This window comes from Notolepis coatsorum, assembly GCF_963971535.1.
Source record: "Notolepis coatsorum genome assembly, chromosome: 20".
NCBI lineage: Eukaryota > Metazoa > Chordata > Actinopteri > Aulopiformes > Paralepididae > Notolepis > Notolepis coatsorum.
In genome coordinates, this window is record NC_140184.1 from 37,713,411 (window position 1) to 37,731,642 (window position 18,232).

Here is an 18,232-nt window from a genome sequence, read left to right on the forward strand (position 1 = left end):
ATGTAATCCGTAATCATAAGAATTCGACACTGGCAGACGTGGTACCTTTCTTGGAAAAACGTTGTTTATTCCATAAACAAAGCCTCATAATCAGATGTAACCCCGTTCTGTAATGTCCTTGTTCAGTCTTAACACTTTGGCTGCCATGGGTTAAATTAATGATATACCATAGATTGCCAGCGCTATTTGTCTATGGAGAACGTCCCCTTCTTTGCAGGGCTATAACTTTTTAAATTCTATTGCTACATTGCCATTATTAGGGCCCATTCAAAGTCCTATATGTATTGTTCATTGTGTAGCAACGTTAAACTTTTTCATTCACATATTCATAGTAAAGTATGGTCTAATGTATAAGTATGTTTTCATCTCTTTCTGCAACTTTCTCCAGAACGTGATATATAGCCCCAAATGCATTATATTGATGATGAAATACAGTTTGATGGCAATCAGCGCGATATAAAAAATTCCAACTAGACGTACTTCTAGAAGTTACTACACGTCATCTGATGTTGACCGGATGGGCGAGGGGGCGTTTATAATTCCGTGGGCAGCGTTATACCAATCATCTAATGTGGGTCAAATGTTGATAAAAGCAGTTAGTATCGAAGATGGTAACGTTACACGCTGAAACTCACCCCAGTCTCCGCGCGCCGTTGGGCGATCATCGTCGAGTAGAAATTTTATCATTATGGGATATATTATTACCCGGTCCATCTCCAGCTTGTATAATGGTATATACGTCCAAATCATGTTGTTTATCGAGTTATTGGCAATCGATCGCTATGTAGAGTGACGAGCTAGAGTGCCGGAACCTATCCCGAGTGGCCGGAAGCAATAGGGCCGACCAGCAAAACCTCTACTGCGCTTCCTGTTAAGCAGTTGCGCCGATCGGCCACCAGATGGCGCTCCTGAACCGCCAGAGAGCTCAGTGGGTCCTGCTGGTGAATCTCAGGCCAGCGGAGGGGGAATATGAATCCGATTCCAGATTTTTGAAATATTGATATAAGGACGCTGTACAGCGTCCCCCGGCAACTTTAGCATCGCCAGCAAAGACGTTGTAAATCGTTTTTAGGCAGTCAAAGTGTTAATTCATTATTCTAACGATCTCTCTCCTGTCAGCCCGCTCGGTGGTCGTGCGGCCTAGCTGTCCAAAGGCCTTCCCTGTCAGCCGAAGCCAGTGATGTCGTGGCACTCCATCCCCCCCCCCCCCCTCCTCGAGATCGTTTCAAAGTCTCCGTCAACGCGTCTGCTCGCGTCTGCTTTGCGTCTTAATCTAATTTACCCCGGAAGGAACTCATCATAACGTCTTCTCCCTAGCAACGGGGGTCCCCCGCCCCCTCTCCCTCATTACTACGTGACACGCAGTCTTTGACAACGGCTCTTTGACCCAAATCACTATAGCAACAGCGATGTTGATATTATCCCCCTAGTTCTCTCTGACCAAACCTGCCTGTGGCTTGATAATGCATTTTCTCCAGATCGAGTAACCTTGATGCTGATGCTTGATCAGCTGTTGATGTTAAACGCACAGCCCGAATCCTCATCTGCTGCTGTTAGTCTGCTGCAACACACTCTGACTGCTATCTATTTTTAAGATCTATAGATCTGTCTGAGTAGATGCTGTCACCCACCAATACATTATATACACATTGAAAAAAATAGATTCCTTTACCCCCCATGCTGCTTTGACACCCGAATTTCTCCAAGGGGATCAATAAAGGATCATCTTATCTTCTCTTATATTTATAGGTTTAGAGGTAAAGGGTACTTTACTATGTAAAGATAGGTGGAGTGTTGTGTACATTCATGTTTAGAGGTTGAGTGCTTTAAGGGGAGACACTGCAGGTGAATAGGGTAAACAAATGAACTAATAGATATCACAATGAAACTTCCCCAGTTGATTACTTATATTAAGACAAGACTTTTTTGTATTACAAGTTTTCTGAAATTGTATGTTTAAATATGCAAATGAGGCATGATCTACTTAAATATGCACTAATTTGCATATAATTCCAGGACATAAATCTGAACATTGGATAAAGCCATTTTCAAAATTATAGTTTCATTTTGTTGACATATTAGAGCCAAAGGTTATTACAGAGGGGATTTTGGATATCTCTTTTTATCACTCCATAAATCAGAAAATACTCCATTCAGTCCATTTTTATGGTAAAATTCCATATTTCGCCATGTTTTTAGGAATAAAATGTGATATAAATCAGGGTATGAATGCGATATCAACAAACCCTTCTGTAAATACCTTCAGAACATAGATATGAATAGAACTGGAAGGTTTGGTGTATGTGAGTGCTACTGAAGTGGAGATTTCTGGCTCAGAGTATGAGGAAAAACTCTTAAAACTCATTTTTGGGAAAACGCCTTCAAAGTTCTGTATTGTAAAATGCCATACTTTTTTTTAAACAGATATTTACAAACACAATACCTACAGTAATCAAACTATTAGTAATAGACAACCTAAACACATGTCTGATAACTGAATAATAATAATAATGATGTTATTGAACTGAACAGAACTACACACAGGCTACAAACAGTATAGTACAGTGTAGTACCCCCTAATAGGCAAAAAATATTTGAATAGATATCACTATGAAACTTTCCCAATTTGTTATGTACATATAAACTAAGAAAAAATATATTGCAAGTTTTCTGAAATTTATGTTTATATATGCAAATGAGGCACTTCCCCATTAAATATGTGTACATTTATGGATGCAATATGGCAAAATGATGTAAAATAAACAACTAAATGTGTGTTATTGACGTTTTATTGTCACTAGTTTTTTTTTTTTTTTTTAAACTTAAATTTTTTATTAACAGTTTTTAGACAGACAGCACTTACAAAAAATACATAATAAAAAATAAAGAGACTAACATCACAATAAAAACAAAAACAAAAAACAGTGCACATAAATATTTACATGGGTATCACATGGTTAGTTGTCTGGTTCCCCTACTGTTGTTTTCTAGGTATTTGATACAAAGGCTGATTGTGTATCTCCCTTAAACAGGCATAAACAGGTAATTCCTACTCAAAGATGATAAATGCTGACTAAGGCTTGTATGTGTGATCTGGGTCCAGAGACCCTCCTTGAGCTTCTTTCTTCCCTTATCCTTCGTCCTTTCTTTTTTTTTCTCTTGTTTATTAACTTTCACTTTGCCTTTTGGTTCACCCATACACAAACCACATCATCCCTGAATATTTAATATCACACCGTTAAACAGACATAAATAATAAGGTATAAAAGCATTCAGCAATTGTAATATCCCAAAAACAAAATAGAAAATACTAACTAAAGCACAGGTGTGTGACATGGGTTCATAGACCCTCCTTGAACATCTTTCCTCCTTTACCCTTCGCCCTCTTGTGTTGCATTTGGTTCTTCCTCTGTGATGTCGTTCTCATTCCTTTTATAATCCTCCCACTTTCCCCATCTTTCCCCAAATTTCTCTTCCTGTAACCTCAGCATGTGTGTTATCCTTTCCATATCCTGTATTTCTTCCACTATTCCTACCCATTTTGCTATTGTCGGTGGGTCTTCCTTGTACCACAGTCTCGTTATTGCTTTTCTGGCCGCTATCAACATTATCTTTATTAAATATTTGTCCCCCCCTTGTATTCCCTCGTGTGTCAGGTCTCCTAAGTAAAGCACCAGTCCTGTTTGTGGTAGCCCGTATCCTAATATTCTGATCATTGCTTCCCCTATCTCCTCCCAATACCCCTTCAGCTTCTGACATCCCCAGAATATGTGCGTGTGATTTGCCCCCTCCTTCCCACACATCCTCCAGCATGCTTTTTGTGTTGGTGCATATTTTCCCTTCAGCTCTGGGGTTATAAAGAATCTGATTATGTTTTTCCATCCAAATTCTTTCCATATTCTCGATCCTGTTGTTGAATGTTGTACCTCGCATATGTTCCCCCATTCCTTCCCTGTTATTCCTATCTCTAGTTCTCTCTCCCATTTCTCCCTTATATAATCGGTCGTGTGTCCCTTGCTGGTCATTATAGCCCGGTATATTGCTGATATTACTCTTCCTTGCCCCCCTTCGTATGCCCATACTATCATCTTTATTATTCCATTCTGTTCCTTGTCTTTGGCCCCCCTTATTTCTTTGTTGTAGTAGTCTCTAACCTGTAGATATCTGAAGTGGTCCCTGTTTTCTAGTCCAAATTTCTCCTTTAATTTTTGTAGTGTCTGCATTTCTCCTTTCTCTATCATTTTGCATATCGCTGTTGCCCCCCCCCTCTCCCACCTTCTGAATCCATGGTCTAACCTCCCTGGTTTGAATCTCTTGTCATGTGCTACCCATCTCAGGACCCCTGACTGCTTCTCCAATTTGTGTGTTTTTACTACTCTGTTCCATATGGTCAAGGTGCATTTGGTGATTGGATCTAATAGTCCCTCTTTTTCTTTAAATAGTTCCCTATCTCCCACCAGAGCTTGTACCTTGTATCCCTCCCCTTCTTTTTCAATGTCTTTCCATCTTGCCTCATATCTGTCGTTACACCAGCACGTCACTGCTCTCAGTTGTGCTGCATAATAATAATCTTGTAGGCTGGGTACTGCCATCCCTCCCTCTTCCTTTGGTAGTTGTAGTGTTTTATATCTGACCCGTGGTCTTCTCCCCGCCCATATGAACCTCGATATCAGTCTGTCCCACTCCCTGAATTGATTCTGTGGTATTTGTATCGGTAGTGACTGGAATAGGTACAGTAACCTTGATAGTATGTTCATTTTAATGACCTCTATTCTTGAATTGAAGTCCAAGGGCATTACTGTCCATCTCTCTAAGTCTCTCTTGATGTTCTGATTTTATTGTCACTAGTTTCATAGAAGACATGTTTAGGAAGCAAAATATAACAAAATCTCAAAATCACCAAAAAAAGTATATTTGACTATTCACCTGCAGTGTCTCGCCTTAAAGCTAGTAAGGTGGACTGTTGTCACTGTTGTGTTCATTCATGTTTAGAGGTTGAGTACTTTATTATCTAAAGCTAGTAACGTGGAGTGTTGTGTACATTCATGTTTAGAGGTTGAATGCTTTATTGTCTAAAGCTAGTAACGTGGAGTGTTGTGTACATTCACGTTTAGAGGTTTAGTGCTTTATCTAGTAGTAAGGTGGAGTGTTGTCTTCATTCATGTTTAGTGCTTTATTATCTAAAGCTAGTTAGGTGGAGTGTTGTGTTCATTCATGTTTAGTGCTGTATTATCTAAAGCTAGTTAGGTGGAGTGTTGTGTTCATTCATGTTTAGTGCTGTATTATCTAAAGCTAGTTAGGTGGAGTGTTTTCATTCATGTTTAGAGGTTGAGTTGATTACTTTATTATCTAGTAGTAAGGAGTGTTGTATGTACCCAGGGAGCGAAATTAAAGCCCGCCAAGCGCCATTTGCGGGCAGATTTTACGTTTGGCGGGTGGGACTGAGAGGTCTGTCTGCCATGTGGCGGGCAACGAAATAGTCATGTGAAAACCGATCGAATAACATGATCCAATTCTTAGCGGAGTTCTCACTCACTGTCTCAAGCACACAGACATGCAACGCGCTGCTCCTCCCTCCTCCAGCCCCTCCCAACCCCATGTAAACAGAGAGGCTAGAGTCGGGCCGGGCAGTCTGCTGACTGCTCTAACGTTAGCTACCGTTACAAAATGACCCAGTCAACTATTCACTTTTAGTTTAATACTGAGGCATTGTCCGTTATCTAGCCGGCTAGCTACTGATAGCTCCCGATATCAACAAATGCTCCAGCAAGTCTAGTAGTGCATAATACCTCCGTTGGATAGGTAGCTACCTAGTACACGTTAGCTCCAGTAGGGTCCAGCTGCAGCGCCGCAGAAATTGGGAGAATCCTTGCTGGAGCTGGAGGCTACAGTATAGGGTCCAGCTGCAGCGCCGGAGAATCCTTGCTGGAGCTGGAGGCTACTCGAGTATACACACAGACAGTGGAGCTGTTTGCAGATAGTGAGCATTTTGACTTGTTGCGTGGTGGCGATGTCTCGCAGATAATACAACTACAAGTATGATTATATAATATATATATTTTATTAAAAAAAAAAAAATTAAATGTGGCTGGTAAGAAATATGCTTGGCGGGTAGATTTTTCTCATCTACCAGCCACTGGCCGGTGAGTCAAAAAGTTAATTTCGCTCCCTGCATGTACAACATGGGAGCAGTACACAAAATGGGAGTAGCTTAATTTCACTGTTTACTACTAAATAAGTAAACCCAATGGGGAAAATACTGGTATATAAAAGTGACTATAGGTTTTACTTTCTCCATCAACAATAATATTATCAGGCGGCCGGGTAGTGCAGCGGACTAAGCATCTGCCTACCACCACAGAGACAGTGGGATCGAATCCAGCTGTGGTGCTTCCGGGTTGGCCGACCGTCCATACTAACACAATTGGCGGTGTTAGCCGGTGTGAAACCCGACGAGGGTGGGTCCTGGTCGTTGTAAACAGCGACTCCTACAGTTCGGTCGGGGGCGCCTGCACAGCAAGGGAAGGATCTAGGAAAGGTAGTGTGACCTTCCACACGTTAGACTCTCCCAGTGAGAGTCCGCGCTGCCAGGTGAAACGAAGTGGTGGGCTGGGTACACATGTGTCGGAGGAAGCATGTGATAGTCTCCGCCCTCTCAGACCCATGTGATAGTCTCCGCCCTCCCAGACCGACGGTAGGGGGTAGAGTGTGCAACTACCAGGAAGGGGATTGGGAATTGGCATAACGACTAACATTGGGAGGGGAGAAAACGGAAAAAGATAATAATAAAGAAATAATTATAATATTATAAAAAAGAAAATATATGGCCTAATATGTGAAAAGGTAGTGGACACAACTCTTGACCTCCCAGGTTTCCATTGAACAATATAGGTCAGTATTATTTGTATGACGTATTCATTCTTGCCTATTGATTTGAAGCCTCTGTGATTTCCAGGTGGTTCTTCAGTCGCGGGATTACAATGCTCTGTCGATGAGTGTCATGGCCTTTGTGGCCATGATCTACCCTCTGGAGTACATGTTCCCCGTCATCCCATTACTTCCCACATGCATGGCCTCTGCTGAACAGGTAAAACACTGTCTTTAACACTTTTTGTTTGAATATGGTATTGTATACATGTTTTATAATATGACATTTGTGTAATTATTAGTGAGTTATTATTAGTGAATGTTATTATTGTTCAAATACAGTAGCATTTGATTGCTCACTGGTTGATGAGGGCTTTTCAAGGGCCAATACTGATATTTAGAGAGCAGGATAGGCGATTTATAATGCAGATATTATTTATTTATTTTGCATCTGATCAAATAAACAATTTAATAATAACATGAGACCCAAAGTGTCTCTTCTTTTGTTTAGTACATCTGAACTTTGCACTCTACTTATGATTTGAAATCAATAAATGCATCAAACTAAAATTATAGATTAAAAATAAACCTTTTACTATGGCTGGTTGTGTCAGTGAAATGTGATTGGTTGACACCCCCCACCTCTCTCTCCCTCTCTTGCTCTTCTCGTTCCCTCCCCACAGCTTCTCCTCGCCCCCACACCCTACATTATAGGTGTACCAGCTAGCTTCTTCCTTTACAAATCTGATTTCAAAATGCCAGATGATGTGTGGCTGGTGGACCTTGACAGTAACAAGGTCAGTATTTCTTCTTATGTTCTACTATGAGGTATCCCTAGTGGATGAATATACATGTATATATTCTTGGAATGTATGTATGACTTGGGATTTTGAGGGTGTTAAGTGTGGACTACAGGGCCGTGCAGAGACCTTTAGAGGGGCAGGTTCTCAAATTTGAAAAAGACCATATGTATCAAAATGTTAGAACACCAACTACAGCGTAACGTAACCAGCCAAACTATAGCATTAGCAACCAATATTCAGAGAATGTAACACAGAATCTTACAACAAACTGAATCACACGATTACGCCATAGAATAGTTTGGGATTTATATAATATATAATTGGCGGCACGTGGTGTAGTGGTTAACACTGTCGCCTCACAGATAGAAGGTCATGGGTTCGATTCCCGCTTGGGGACCAGGTTGCCGTGTTGCCAGTTACCCAGGTCGGGTATCTCCCAGGCCTTTCTGTGTGGAGTTTGCATGTTCTCCCTGTGCTCGCAAGGGTTTCCCCTCCCGATAAGATAAACCCAATGGAAAAACATGCACAACAGATCGCTAATGCTGTCGCGTCCCTGACGGAGATGGACAGGAGCACTTGGATTGGTCCCTGGGCGAGGCGCTCGCCGCAGCCCTCGTCTGTTCCCGGCTGCCCTTGGGGGAGAAGGACGACGGGATGGGAGGTGCAGAGAACATTTCGTCAGCGACTCAGTGCATGTGTGTTCCTGTGGGTCACCCATCACGTGCGTGTGTTAATCTGATGACAAATAAAGACTTATACTTATTATTATTTGAAGATTCCTCAATTGCAGACTACTCTCAGGCTTCTAGAGGACATAAGTAGTTGGTGTACCTGGACATTGCTTACAGCCCCAGTAGAAACTGACAAACAGCAGACAAGAATGCATATAAGAAAGCACTGCTGCTGTGCACAGACCAGTCCCAGGCTGTACAGTTATGAATATCTATGGCTGTACTGTATCTATGCTGTAATGTAATATATAATAATACAACACAATAATATATTTTAGCTGAAGTTTATTATTAACCCTTTTTTCGCCAATGACTGATTAAGTCGTCATTTCTCGCCATGCTTAATCTGCCAATGACGGATTACGCCGTCATCGAGATCAATATTTCAAATTTCTGTCATGGCAATCATATTTCACCCACGGAGACTTGGCTGGTCCTGTAGATCTCCGCTCAACTCTCCAACGGTTCAAGACCGCCACCTGGTGGCCGATCGGCGAGTTGCCAAAACCGGAAGTGAGCGGCCGGAAGTGGTGCTCATCCATATTCGATCCGGCCACTCGCTATTGCTTGCGGGACTCCATCTTGACACACTGGACATGGATCCGTTGCCATAACTCGATAAACAACATGATTGGACGTATATTAGTATTATACAACCTGGAACTGGGTCGCCTAGATCGACATCCCATAATAACGATCTTTTTGCTCCACTCATCGCCCAACGCTACGAGGAAGCTGCGGTGAGTTTCAGCGTGTTTGATTATTATTATCCATACAAACTGCTCTGATCTATATATCACCCATACTACATAAATGATTTAACGTGGGCCACGGAATTATAAACGACCCCCCCCCCCCCCCCCCTAACATCAGATGATAAGATCATAATGTCTAGGATCATGTACAGTTGACATTTTTAATCTGGCGTCGATCGCTATCAAACTGTATTTGATCATCAATATATGCATTTATGGCTATAACTCACGTTCTGCAGAATGCTGCAGAAAACGATAAAAACATATTTATACTTTAGACCGTATTTTAGTATGAATGTGTGAATGAAAAAGTAGAACGTTGCTACATCCTAAACGATAGATACTTGATGTTGAATGGGCCATAGTAATGTCAATTTAGCAATACAATTTAAAAAGTTATAGCCCTGCAAAGTAGATGAACATCTCCATAGACAAATAGAGCTGGCAGAGGGTGGTTTAGGATGGGTACAATGCTGGCGAAGAATGGGTTAACACTTTGAGAGCCAGTCCGTGTTTTCCTTTTTACCCCCTTGAATGCCCAAATCCACTCCAATGTTAATTTAATATCGCCTAATCTATGTTTTAAATTAAATGTGTTTAAATGTGTCTAATCTGCCCGTCGCTTATCAAAGACTCATTTTCCAGTCAACATTGTCAAAGCAGATTGTTTTTTTATCGCTTCATTTCCGTTTGATAGCATTTTGAAAATCACTCGTTTTCGCGGAAAAAACAACCCATTCTATGATAATCGCCTTTTACTGGAATATTCTAGAACGTTGTCATTTGTCGGCCTATTTATGAATCATTTTCAAATAAACGCTAGATAATCGATAGTATATGTGCACACGCACACTCGTGCCGCGCGCTGATAATCGCTGCTCTTATTTCCTGATGGCTTTTACAGTCAAAACAGCTATATCACATATAGGGGAAACGCTTATATATCCATGAAAACGAGTCTGATTATCCTAAGACTGATAACATAGATTCCTTACCTGAGATCAGATGGTATCCAAATGGATTATTCCAATTCCTGATCACCATTCGAAAAAATCGATCATTGTATTGATCCACCGTGTGTACAGTAGAACACATAATCCCCGCTGCTCTTCAGGCTCCGGAGTGATGCCGGTCGATGCCGGCTGCGTGAGTGAGACGTAAAATGTGGAGTCAGAAATCCTTTCTCCCATTCACTTTCATTGAGTCCAATCCAAAAGGGTGATTTACCATCTGGGAGACGATAGGGGGCGCTTTTTTCACATCTGAGAGCCTGGGGTGACTGGATCTCCAACGGTAGGCTCGCTTGATGCAATATGATTTCAGATCTATAATAAAAAAGAAAAAAAAGAATATTCTCGTGATGGGCATTCAACCAGCGGGGGGTAAACCCAAGAAAAGCCGTGAGTGGCATTCAAAGTGTTAACAGTAAACGGTAAACAGTAATTTCTTTGGTCACTTAAATGGTTATTCGTAGCAAGGGTCCATTTATATAAGCTCTCTTATTTCTTGTTTGGCGCTTGCTGGTGTATCAGCTGTCCTACCAGACCTCTGTTGTGGGCCAGCAAACATGATGATCCGAATACACATTACATTTCACTCTAAAAGCGACTTGCATGCATGGCTAATTAACAATAATTGCTTATGGTACATCTAACTAACGGAGGTATATAACGTAAATGGTGATAGATAACATGTGGGCTAACGTTAGGTAACGCTGGGATGGATGCTAATTAGCTAACCTAAGCACATCGCATTATCGAGATTAACGTTGGCAAGAAGAATACAAGCATAGTCTTATTTTCATGTAGTTGTGGACAGCTAGCGAACAAAGTCTTGCTTTGTTGCAAAATATGATAGTTAACATTCTTAATCTTGGTTGCTAAAATATTAGTTATGGAAAACAATAACTTTCTTACCGTTAGCTGCTGGTGCTGACTTCAGTTGCTGCTTAAAATCAGCTGACAGACGGACAAACGTGAGGCGAGATGCTCGGTTTGTGCTAGATTTCTATTTGCTAATGGGCCCGTCATTCCAAGAGGGAGGGTGACACGCTGCGCAACATAACAGAAAACCATGCACCTCAGACAGACGGGCATTCAAGTATTTATTTTTAATATTATTAATTGTTAAAATGATTCTTGATAAGGACAATGGGCATTGCCCAAAAAAAAAAAAGCATTGCCAAAAAAGGGTACATTGGTCATCAAGGGGCATTTTGCACCTGTACTACATAAGACTTCAGACTATGGACCCACAGTGTTTTCCAGCTTATACCATTTTGTTCTTATATAATTTTTTTGGATATTGCAACTACTACAGAAAAACGTGAGTACACAATTACAAGTACAACTCAAGTTCATCCCTATGTTACTCTATTTCATTAGCACTAAAAGTGATTTTTCTTTATTGTGTAAGAATCTTCAGAATGTTATCTTTCAAAAGAGACCAGGGCCCTCATTTATCAACGTTGCGTACGCACAGATATGTGCTTAACCCGTGCGTACGACCATTTCTAAGCAAAGTGTGGGATTTATCAATTTGAACGTGAACTTGACTTTGTGCTTATATCTACGCACAGCTCGGAGCATGCGTACCTGACGCCCGGTGGTAGAATATGATACTGCAGACGGACGGCATATGCGCTCATCAGTTTCATGCATGTTTCAATGTGGAAATAAGCTTCCGTGCATTACTCCCGACACTGGCGCGTGTTCTGTATGAACCGTAATTCATTATAGTTCATTGTGAAATAGCAATAGTAGTGTAATTATTGTCAAACCCTAAATAGCATGTGGAATAGGTATTTCCGAATGAATTCAGCCTGGTTCATAGCGTTATTATAGGAATACTTCTCCGGTGTGCGCTCGGATGTTTTCAGAGATATAGGGCATGTCTATTTGCAGAGAGAGGGAACATAATAATATTAAGTAGAGTTCGCTACCCGAGACACATTCTCCTTGATTTGTACCGCAATTTGAGACCCACATTGGAGTGTGGAGCAAAACGCAGTGTTGGATGTCTAATTTCCCCAACCCCACCAACTATATACAATATCCATATATCAATAACAGGAGGGCAGAGAGGATTTTACGCCAAGTTACCCAACATCATCGGAGCAATATATAGACTGTACCCATATAGCTTTCAATGCTCCATCAATGAACAAATCCAGTAATGTGAACGGGATTCCACTCTGTCAATGTACAGATAATCTGCGATGCGCATTTTGGCTGATAATGTGCCGGTGGCCGGAGTCTTATTCAGGCCTAATTGTATTTAATTCAATTGTAATGTTATTACTAAAACATCACTTAAATGCAGATCAGGGTTATCCACTGAAGCCATAATGACTCTGACCAGAACCACGGGCTCATGATGAGCGCACATAATAGGCATTGTAGAGCGCAGAGTTGACCGGCTGAAATTGATTTCATTTAAGTCATTACAGTGCTTAATGTCGGGTCAGCTTGTCATTTATTTCTGTCAATGTGCTGGTTCTGTAGCAGGACTGGGTCAGTCAACATCCTTGGCTCCCGGCGCACCGAAGATAGTCTACATGCTCCCTCCTCCTCAGCAGGGTTGTCTGTGAACTTGGCAACTTCATTGGATTTATTTATTCTCTAAAAATATCTATAATCATACGATTAAATATTGTTTAAAATAAAACGCTAAATACTATTATTCTGTGTCATGTTTCCAAATAAGATTGTTCACAACGGGAAATGCTGTATACGTTCAATTTGTTGGTTGGACCTCGGTGATCAATCTCGCTCTCAGTGAAGTCTCTGAGTTTGCTCGGGTTAGACCATTATTTCACATCCCATGGGGGTGTTTCATGACCATATATGGATAATCGGGGCGGTTCTGGTATGCAAATACTTAAAACCATGCACAAGCTCCAACGTGGGATCAAAGTGATATTTATCAAGACAGGTGTGCGTAGGACCTGTGTACGCACGTGTGATAAATCCCGTTTTTTTTGTGCGTGCACACATTCTAAATTCTGTGCTTACGAACGAAAGTAGAATACTTTCTAAGAAGTGTTGATAAATGAGGGCCCAGGCATGTGCTATAAGTATAAAGATACGCTTAAAAAAAAAAGTATGCAGTCAAGTTCAAGTTTAAAATTTGCCACTTTTCTGCCCGTCTGTTAAGAAGTTAACACCACTGTTCCCTCAATTTTTTTTTCGGTCTGAGCAAACACTCAAACCTCCTGAGCAGACATCAGCAACTACTGAGCAACATACGTCACCTGCCGATTAACCGGTTAGTTGATAAGCGGCGGTTTGTAAAAAAAAATTTGAATCTTAATTTCCCTCAATGTCTAACATAAAAATATACAAATTTTGCTGATACACCGAGAAATAATACAAAAAGGCATATTATATTCCTTAATCAAATATTTATTTGACCATTGATTGACGATACAGAGCAAAGTCCTTACTTTGGCAGCGGCGGTGTGACAAATCTCAAGAAAATAACAATCAACCTATGACAAAATAAATATATTTTCAAGTCTTACTGGACAAAATAAATAACAAGAAAAATATGAAGTAATGTTTTAAATAATACCTCTTCTGTATTAGAAAATCCAGCTTAAAAAATATATCTTTGTATCTTTTCAATGTAATGTAAATTATAAAACAGTAACCTCACAAAGATACTAATTTAAAAGTGCACTATGCAGTTTCAGATTTGTTGCAATTAGTGTACTAAACTAATTTATTACACACATAATCCTTAGAATGATTGTATCATAACAAGCATCTTATCAAACCAAAACATCATTTTGAGGCATCAAAATAGTTTTCAATTATTTTCTTTCTCTCTGTATAGCTGCATGCTTCAATCAATTCGGTCAACTTTGCCATCAAACTCTTGTCTCGCACTGCTTTGTTTGTAATGTTTTTCTGTGTCCATGTGAGCTTTGAGATCGCCACCACTTTTATTAGACACAGAAACATATGGTCAAGCTTTGCATGCGTTGCACTCCGCTTCCAATTAGTCTCGACCGGGACGATAAATTGGGAATTTTCTCTGCAGTTAATCTGTAATGTACATTTTCGCGTTTGCATTGTGAGGAGCCAGCGATGCTGGTTGAATCTGTCCGCTTCCTCCTGTTGTGTGTGTCTGTGTGAGCGCGCAGTAGCGCCGCCCACAAAGCACTGAAAGCGAGGCTTCTCTTGGTAACGTCACATGCAACAGGTTACCGTAGTATTCGGTGCAACGCACCAGTCAATTTAACTACATGCATATTTTACACAAACATCAGTGCGCGACAGATTTCAGATGTGCGCGGGAGCGTTTTGCCATGTGTGTGTGTGCGCGCGCGCACGGGCGCACCTTAGGGGGAACATTGGTTAACACCACACCATATTTGATCTATCTATTACTAAAATATTTACACTACATCCCTACCTCATTCTTGCATTTTAAAAGGTTTGCATTTTGTACTACATTGTTTGCATTTTGTTTTTGTACTTTAGTTTGTGCTTTAGTTGTATATTGTTGTTGTATACAGTATTAGTGTTTGGTATTTATTCTTTTAACTTTTTTACTGTATGAACTGAAGCACAATCTCAGGGGGCTCGTACAGAACCAAGCATATCACTGTAATGTACATGTATATGTGACAAATAAAGCAGAACTTGAAACATCTTGGTCAGCAAACAAAGGGTGATTGCAGTCAGAGGTGATGATCATTAAATTACTGCTGTGGTGCCATATTGGTTGGCAAAACACGGCATGAGAATACCATGAACACAATGAGAATATTCCTTGTGCTCTACAGGTTATAGCTCCCACCAATGCTGAGATTCTCCCGCCTTTACCGGAGCCTGAATCAACTGAGCTCAAGAAACACCTGAAGCAGGTAAATACATGGTCAACGTGAAAACATTTTCAGTGATATGATCACTTTTGATTATTGTGAATTTGAGTCGTGATACACAGACATTAAACAATAAATGTTGATATAGTATATTGACCATACTGCTGGGACAGATGACTAGTTTATGGAGGTATTTTGGAACCCAGTTCCTGCGCATGCGTTACCTGTGATCATTCTCCGTGATTGCTATTATAAATCCCTCTTCTTCAGATACTTATGACACTTCTCCTCTTTCAGCTGTATGAAGAGTAGGTTGCTGGTCATAGCTGTGCCTTCCTGCTCCTACAAAGCTGTACTGTATGTACTGTGCATAGCGTGTGGGGAGCATTTTAATTGAGCTTTGCATTGTACAGTACTAACCGAAACAAGTGTTTGTTTTCTCTTCTCTTCTTTCCCCTCCTCTTCTTTGCATGCACTAGCTCTTGAAGGTAAAACTCAGACAGTAGGCTCCTGCCATCCCAGTAAAGGCCGTAGCAATAGTAGTATTGACCAGTGGTTCTCAAATGGTGGGGCGCACCCAAATGTTTCCAATTACCCAAAGGGGTATGGGGGGGGGGGCTGACTGGAAACGTTTGAGAACCACTGGTATTGACTAACCTGGCCCTTTATCCCAAGCACCTAAAATAACCTAGAAATCTGGTTCTGATTCATGGATGCACTCATCCCCTCTCTCCTTCTCATTTTATTTCCTTAACTTGCTAATTATTTTCTTTGGATACTGAACTTTTTAAATTTAGACATCGGTGTCTAAAAGTTTATCAAAGGAGCTTTGAGTTGTGAAATGTCTTGAGCTTCAGGAAGAACATGATGATAACCATCTCAGACTGTTGAAGCAATACTTCAACTCAGTAGAATCTTTTCACCCCCATATAGGGTTCATGGCCAATCAAACACCAATACTAGCAGCCGGGGAAACCAAAGCAATGTCACTTATTTCACTACTGAGAAAGAAAGAACCCGCAAATGCTACTGCAGCAGCACTCATTTTACTGAACAACTGTAGGGCTGTCTAAAGACATTCTGGACTGATCCCTTAGTGATTTAATTGACACATCTGTCATTTCTTCAGGAAATAACTCATTCAATAGGATTTTCTTGTCATAAAAGTCTTGGTCCACTAAGGTCAAACAGAGTACCGGGTAACTGAATAATCCACTATGAGGGAACAGTGATGAATGGTAAAATGGTTTATCCAAAGCGCTTTACAATTTGTTCCTCACATTTTACCCATTCACTCACACATTCACAACTGCAACCTCTGTATGAAAAGTGCTATACAAATAAAGTTATTATTCACACACCGATGGTGGAGGAAACCATGCAAGGTGCCAACCTGCTCTTTGGAAGCAGTTAGGCGTTAAGTATCTTGCTCAAGGACACTTCGACATGCTACCCGGGAGGAGCGGGAATCAAACCGGGAACCTCCGGATTACCAGACAACTGCTCTATCTCCTGAGCCACTGTCGCCCCAAGACTAGTAGCCTGGTCCAGTAAAACCAGTGTTGGAGCAGAACAGTGTGAGGTTTCTCTAGACTAGTAGCCTGGTCCAGTAAAACCAGTTTTGGAGCAGAACGGTGTGAGGGTTCTCTAGACTGGTAGCCTGGTCCAGTAAAACCAGTTTTGGAGGGTTCTCTTTCTCAGTTGTGGCATTTTTGGCACAGCACCTGCCAAAGCTTGTGTGCATTTTTCTCTCATGATCACTTATTTCAATGAAAACACAGTCCAAAAAAGTCTCAAAACGTTTAACTAGGACTGTCCCGAATGCCATTCTTTGGGCTTCAAAGCTTCAGTAGTAATTATCATTGAATAATCAAAACTAATTCTTCCAGTGCAAAGGTTTCAATGTGGCGGATATATGTTGTTATGATGACAACAATAACCAAAAAACTAAGAAAACTAAGCATTGGAATAGTTTGATTTAGATTTTGACATGGCACTGACTGAAGCTTCAAAGCATTCGAGTCAGCCCTACTTTTAACACTCCTAAAAACTACAGTGATGTAAACCACATATTTTGTTTTATGTTCAGCCTCACATGGTAAGTAATGACTCATCTGTTTTCCATTGTCAATGGCAAGTGGAGTAAGAAAAAAGGAAAGCCTGAATGATTATGTATTTCCTAGGCAGCTAATGTCTGTTGGCACAGTACATGGATGCAGACATGCACAGGCTAATTATAAACATATTCTACCAAAGTGAACCATTGCACATTTCACATCATATAGCAAACTATTTATAATGCGCTCATTAAGTACAATTAACCTGATGTTTGCCTCTTCTTCCTGTTATAACAACACAATTCCGGCAAAACTATGCCTCGTTATGTTGAAATCCTTGTATACCATGGTTTATTTGATCATGCCTTGAATCAGAACCAGTTCAGTAGTTGTGTGTGGTTAGCGCTCCTCTCCCAGCGTGTAAGTGTTTGCAAAGCCTCACTGTAGCGGCAGTATATTTCGGTACGAGTACCAAGATCGGTGTGAACTGTGAATGAAGAGAAGTACTGGGTATCAGATAGTTCTTAAATGATGGTGAACTGTACTGTAGCCAAGGCTGAGAGCAGAATGCTGCTGATTATCACTGAGAAGTACCAACACATAGCCACGAAGACCCAATACTAGCTAGATAACAAAGTTCACTCAAGCCTATTTCTTTTGTGGCCGATTTACTTATTATTGTCAAAAGATCTGCTCTTTTGTATCTGTCATCACCACTCCATAGTAACCACTGGTTTTATCCCAGCTGGTTACCATGGATGGCTTCTAGTATCTTTAGTGGCTGACTTGTTCTGGTGAACTGTATTATTGTTTTTATTATTTCATTATGTTGCTGTGTCCTGGTTTGTTCTCTCACTGTCTTTCATGTTTTAAACTGTTTTGTCCCCATCTTCTCTCTCCTCTCTCTCTCTCTCTCGCTCTCTCTCTCACACAACCTCAATCTTGCTCTATGGCCATTCACCACTTTTCACAATAAAAAAACAGAAGTGTCTTTCTTTATCTCCTTTCTTCATTGAATTGTATGTATTTGATTGGAATTAATAAAAAAAACATCTTAGCATTATTTCTCATATACATTAATTGGGTACATTTCACTGCCTAACAGTTGACTACAAAAGGATGATCACTCATTGCTTTCAGCAAGACAAATGTGATTAGAACATTAGAATAAGGAAGTTCTGTTGAAAGG

General features: G+C 40.6%; 1 protein-coding gene across 5 annotated transcripts in view; it reads left to right on the forward strand.

Annotated features, from left to right (window-relative positions):
• Positions 1-18,232, forward strand: part of madd (MAP-kinase activating death domain) — a 118,581-nt gene that overhangs the window by 55,909 nt on the left and 44,440 nt on the right. For all 5 annotated transcript variants that reach the window (XM_084337839.1, XM_084337841.1, XM_084337843.1 and 2 more), the window contains exons 5-7: positions 6,956-7,087; positions 7,551-7,664; positions 14,948-15,028. In XM_084337839.1, the coding sequence (XP_084193965.1) occupies positions 6,956-7,087; positions 7,551-7,664; positions 14,948-15,028 (327 nt within the window). The remainder of the gene's footprint in view (positions 1-6,955; positions 7,088-7,550; positions 7,665-14,947; positions 15,029-18,232) is intronic.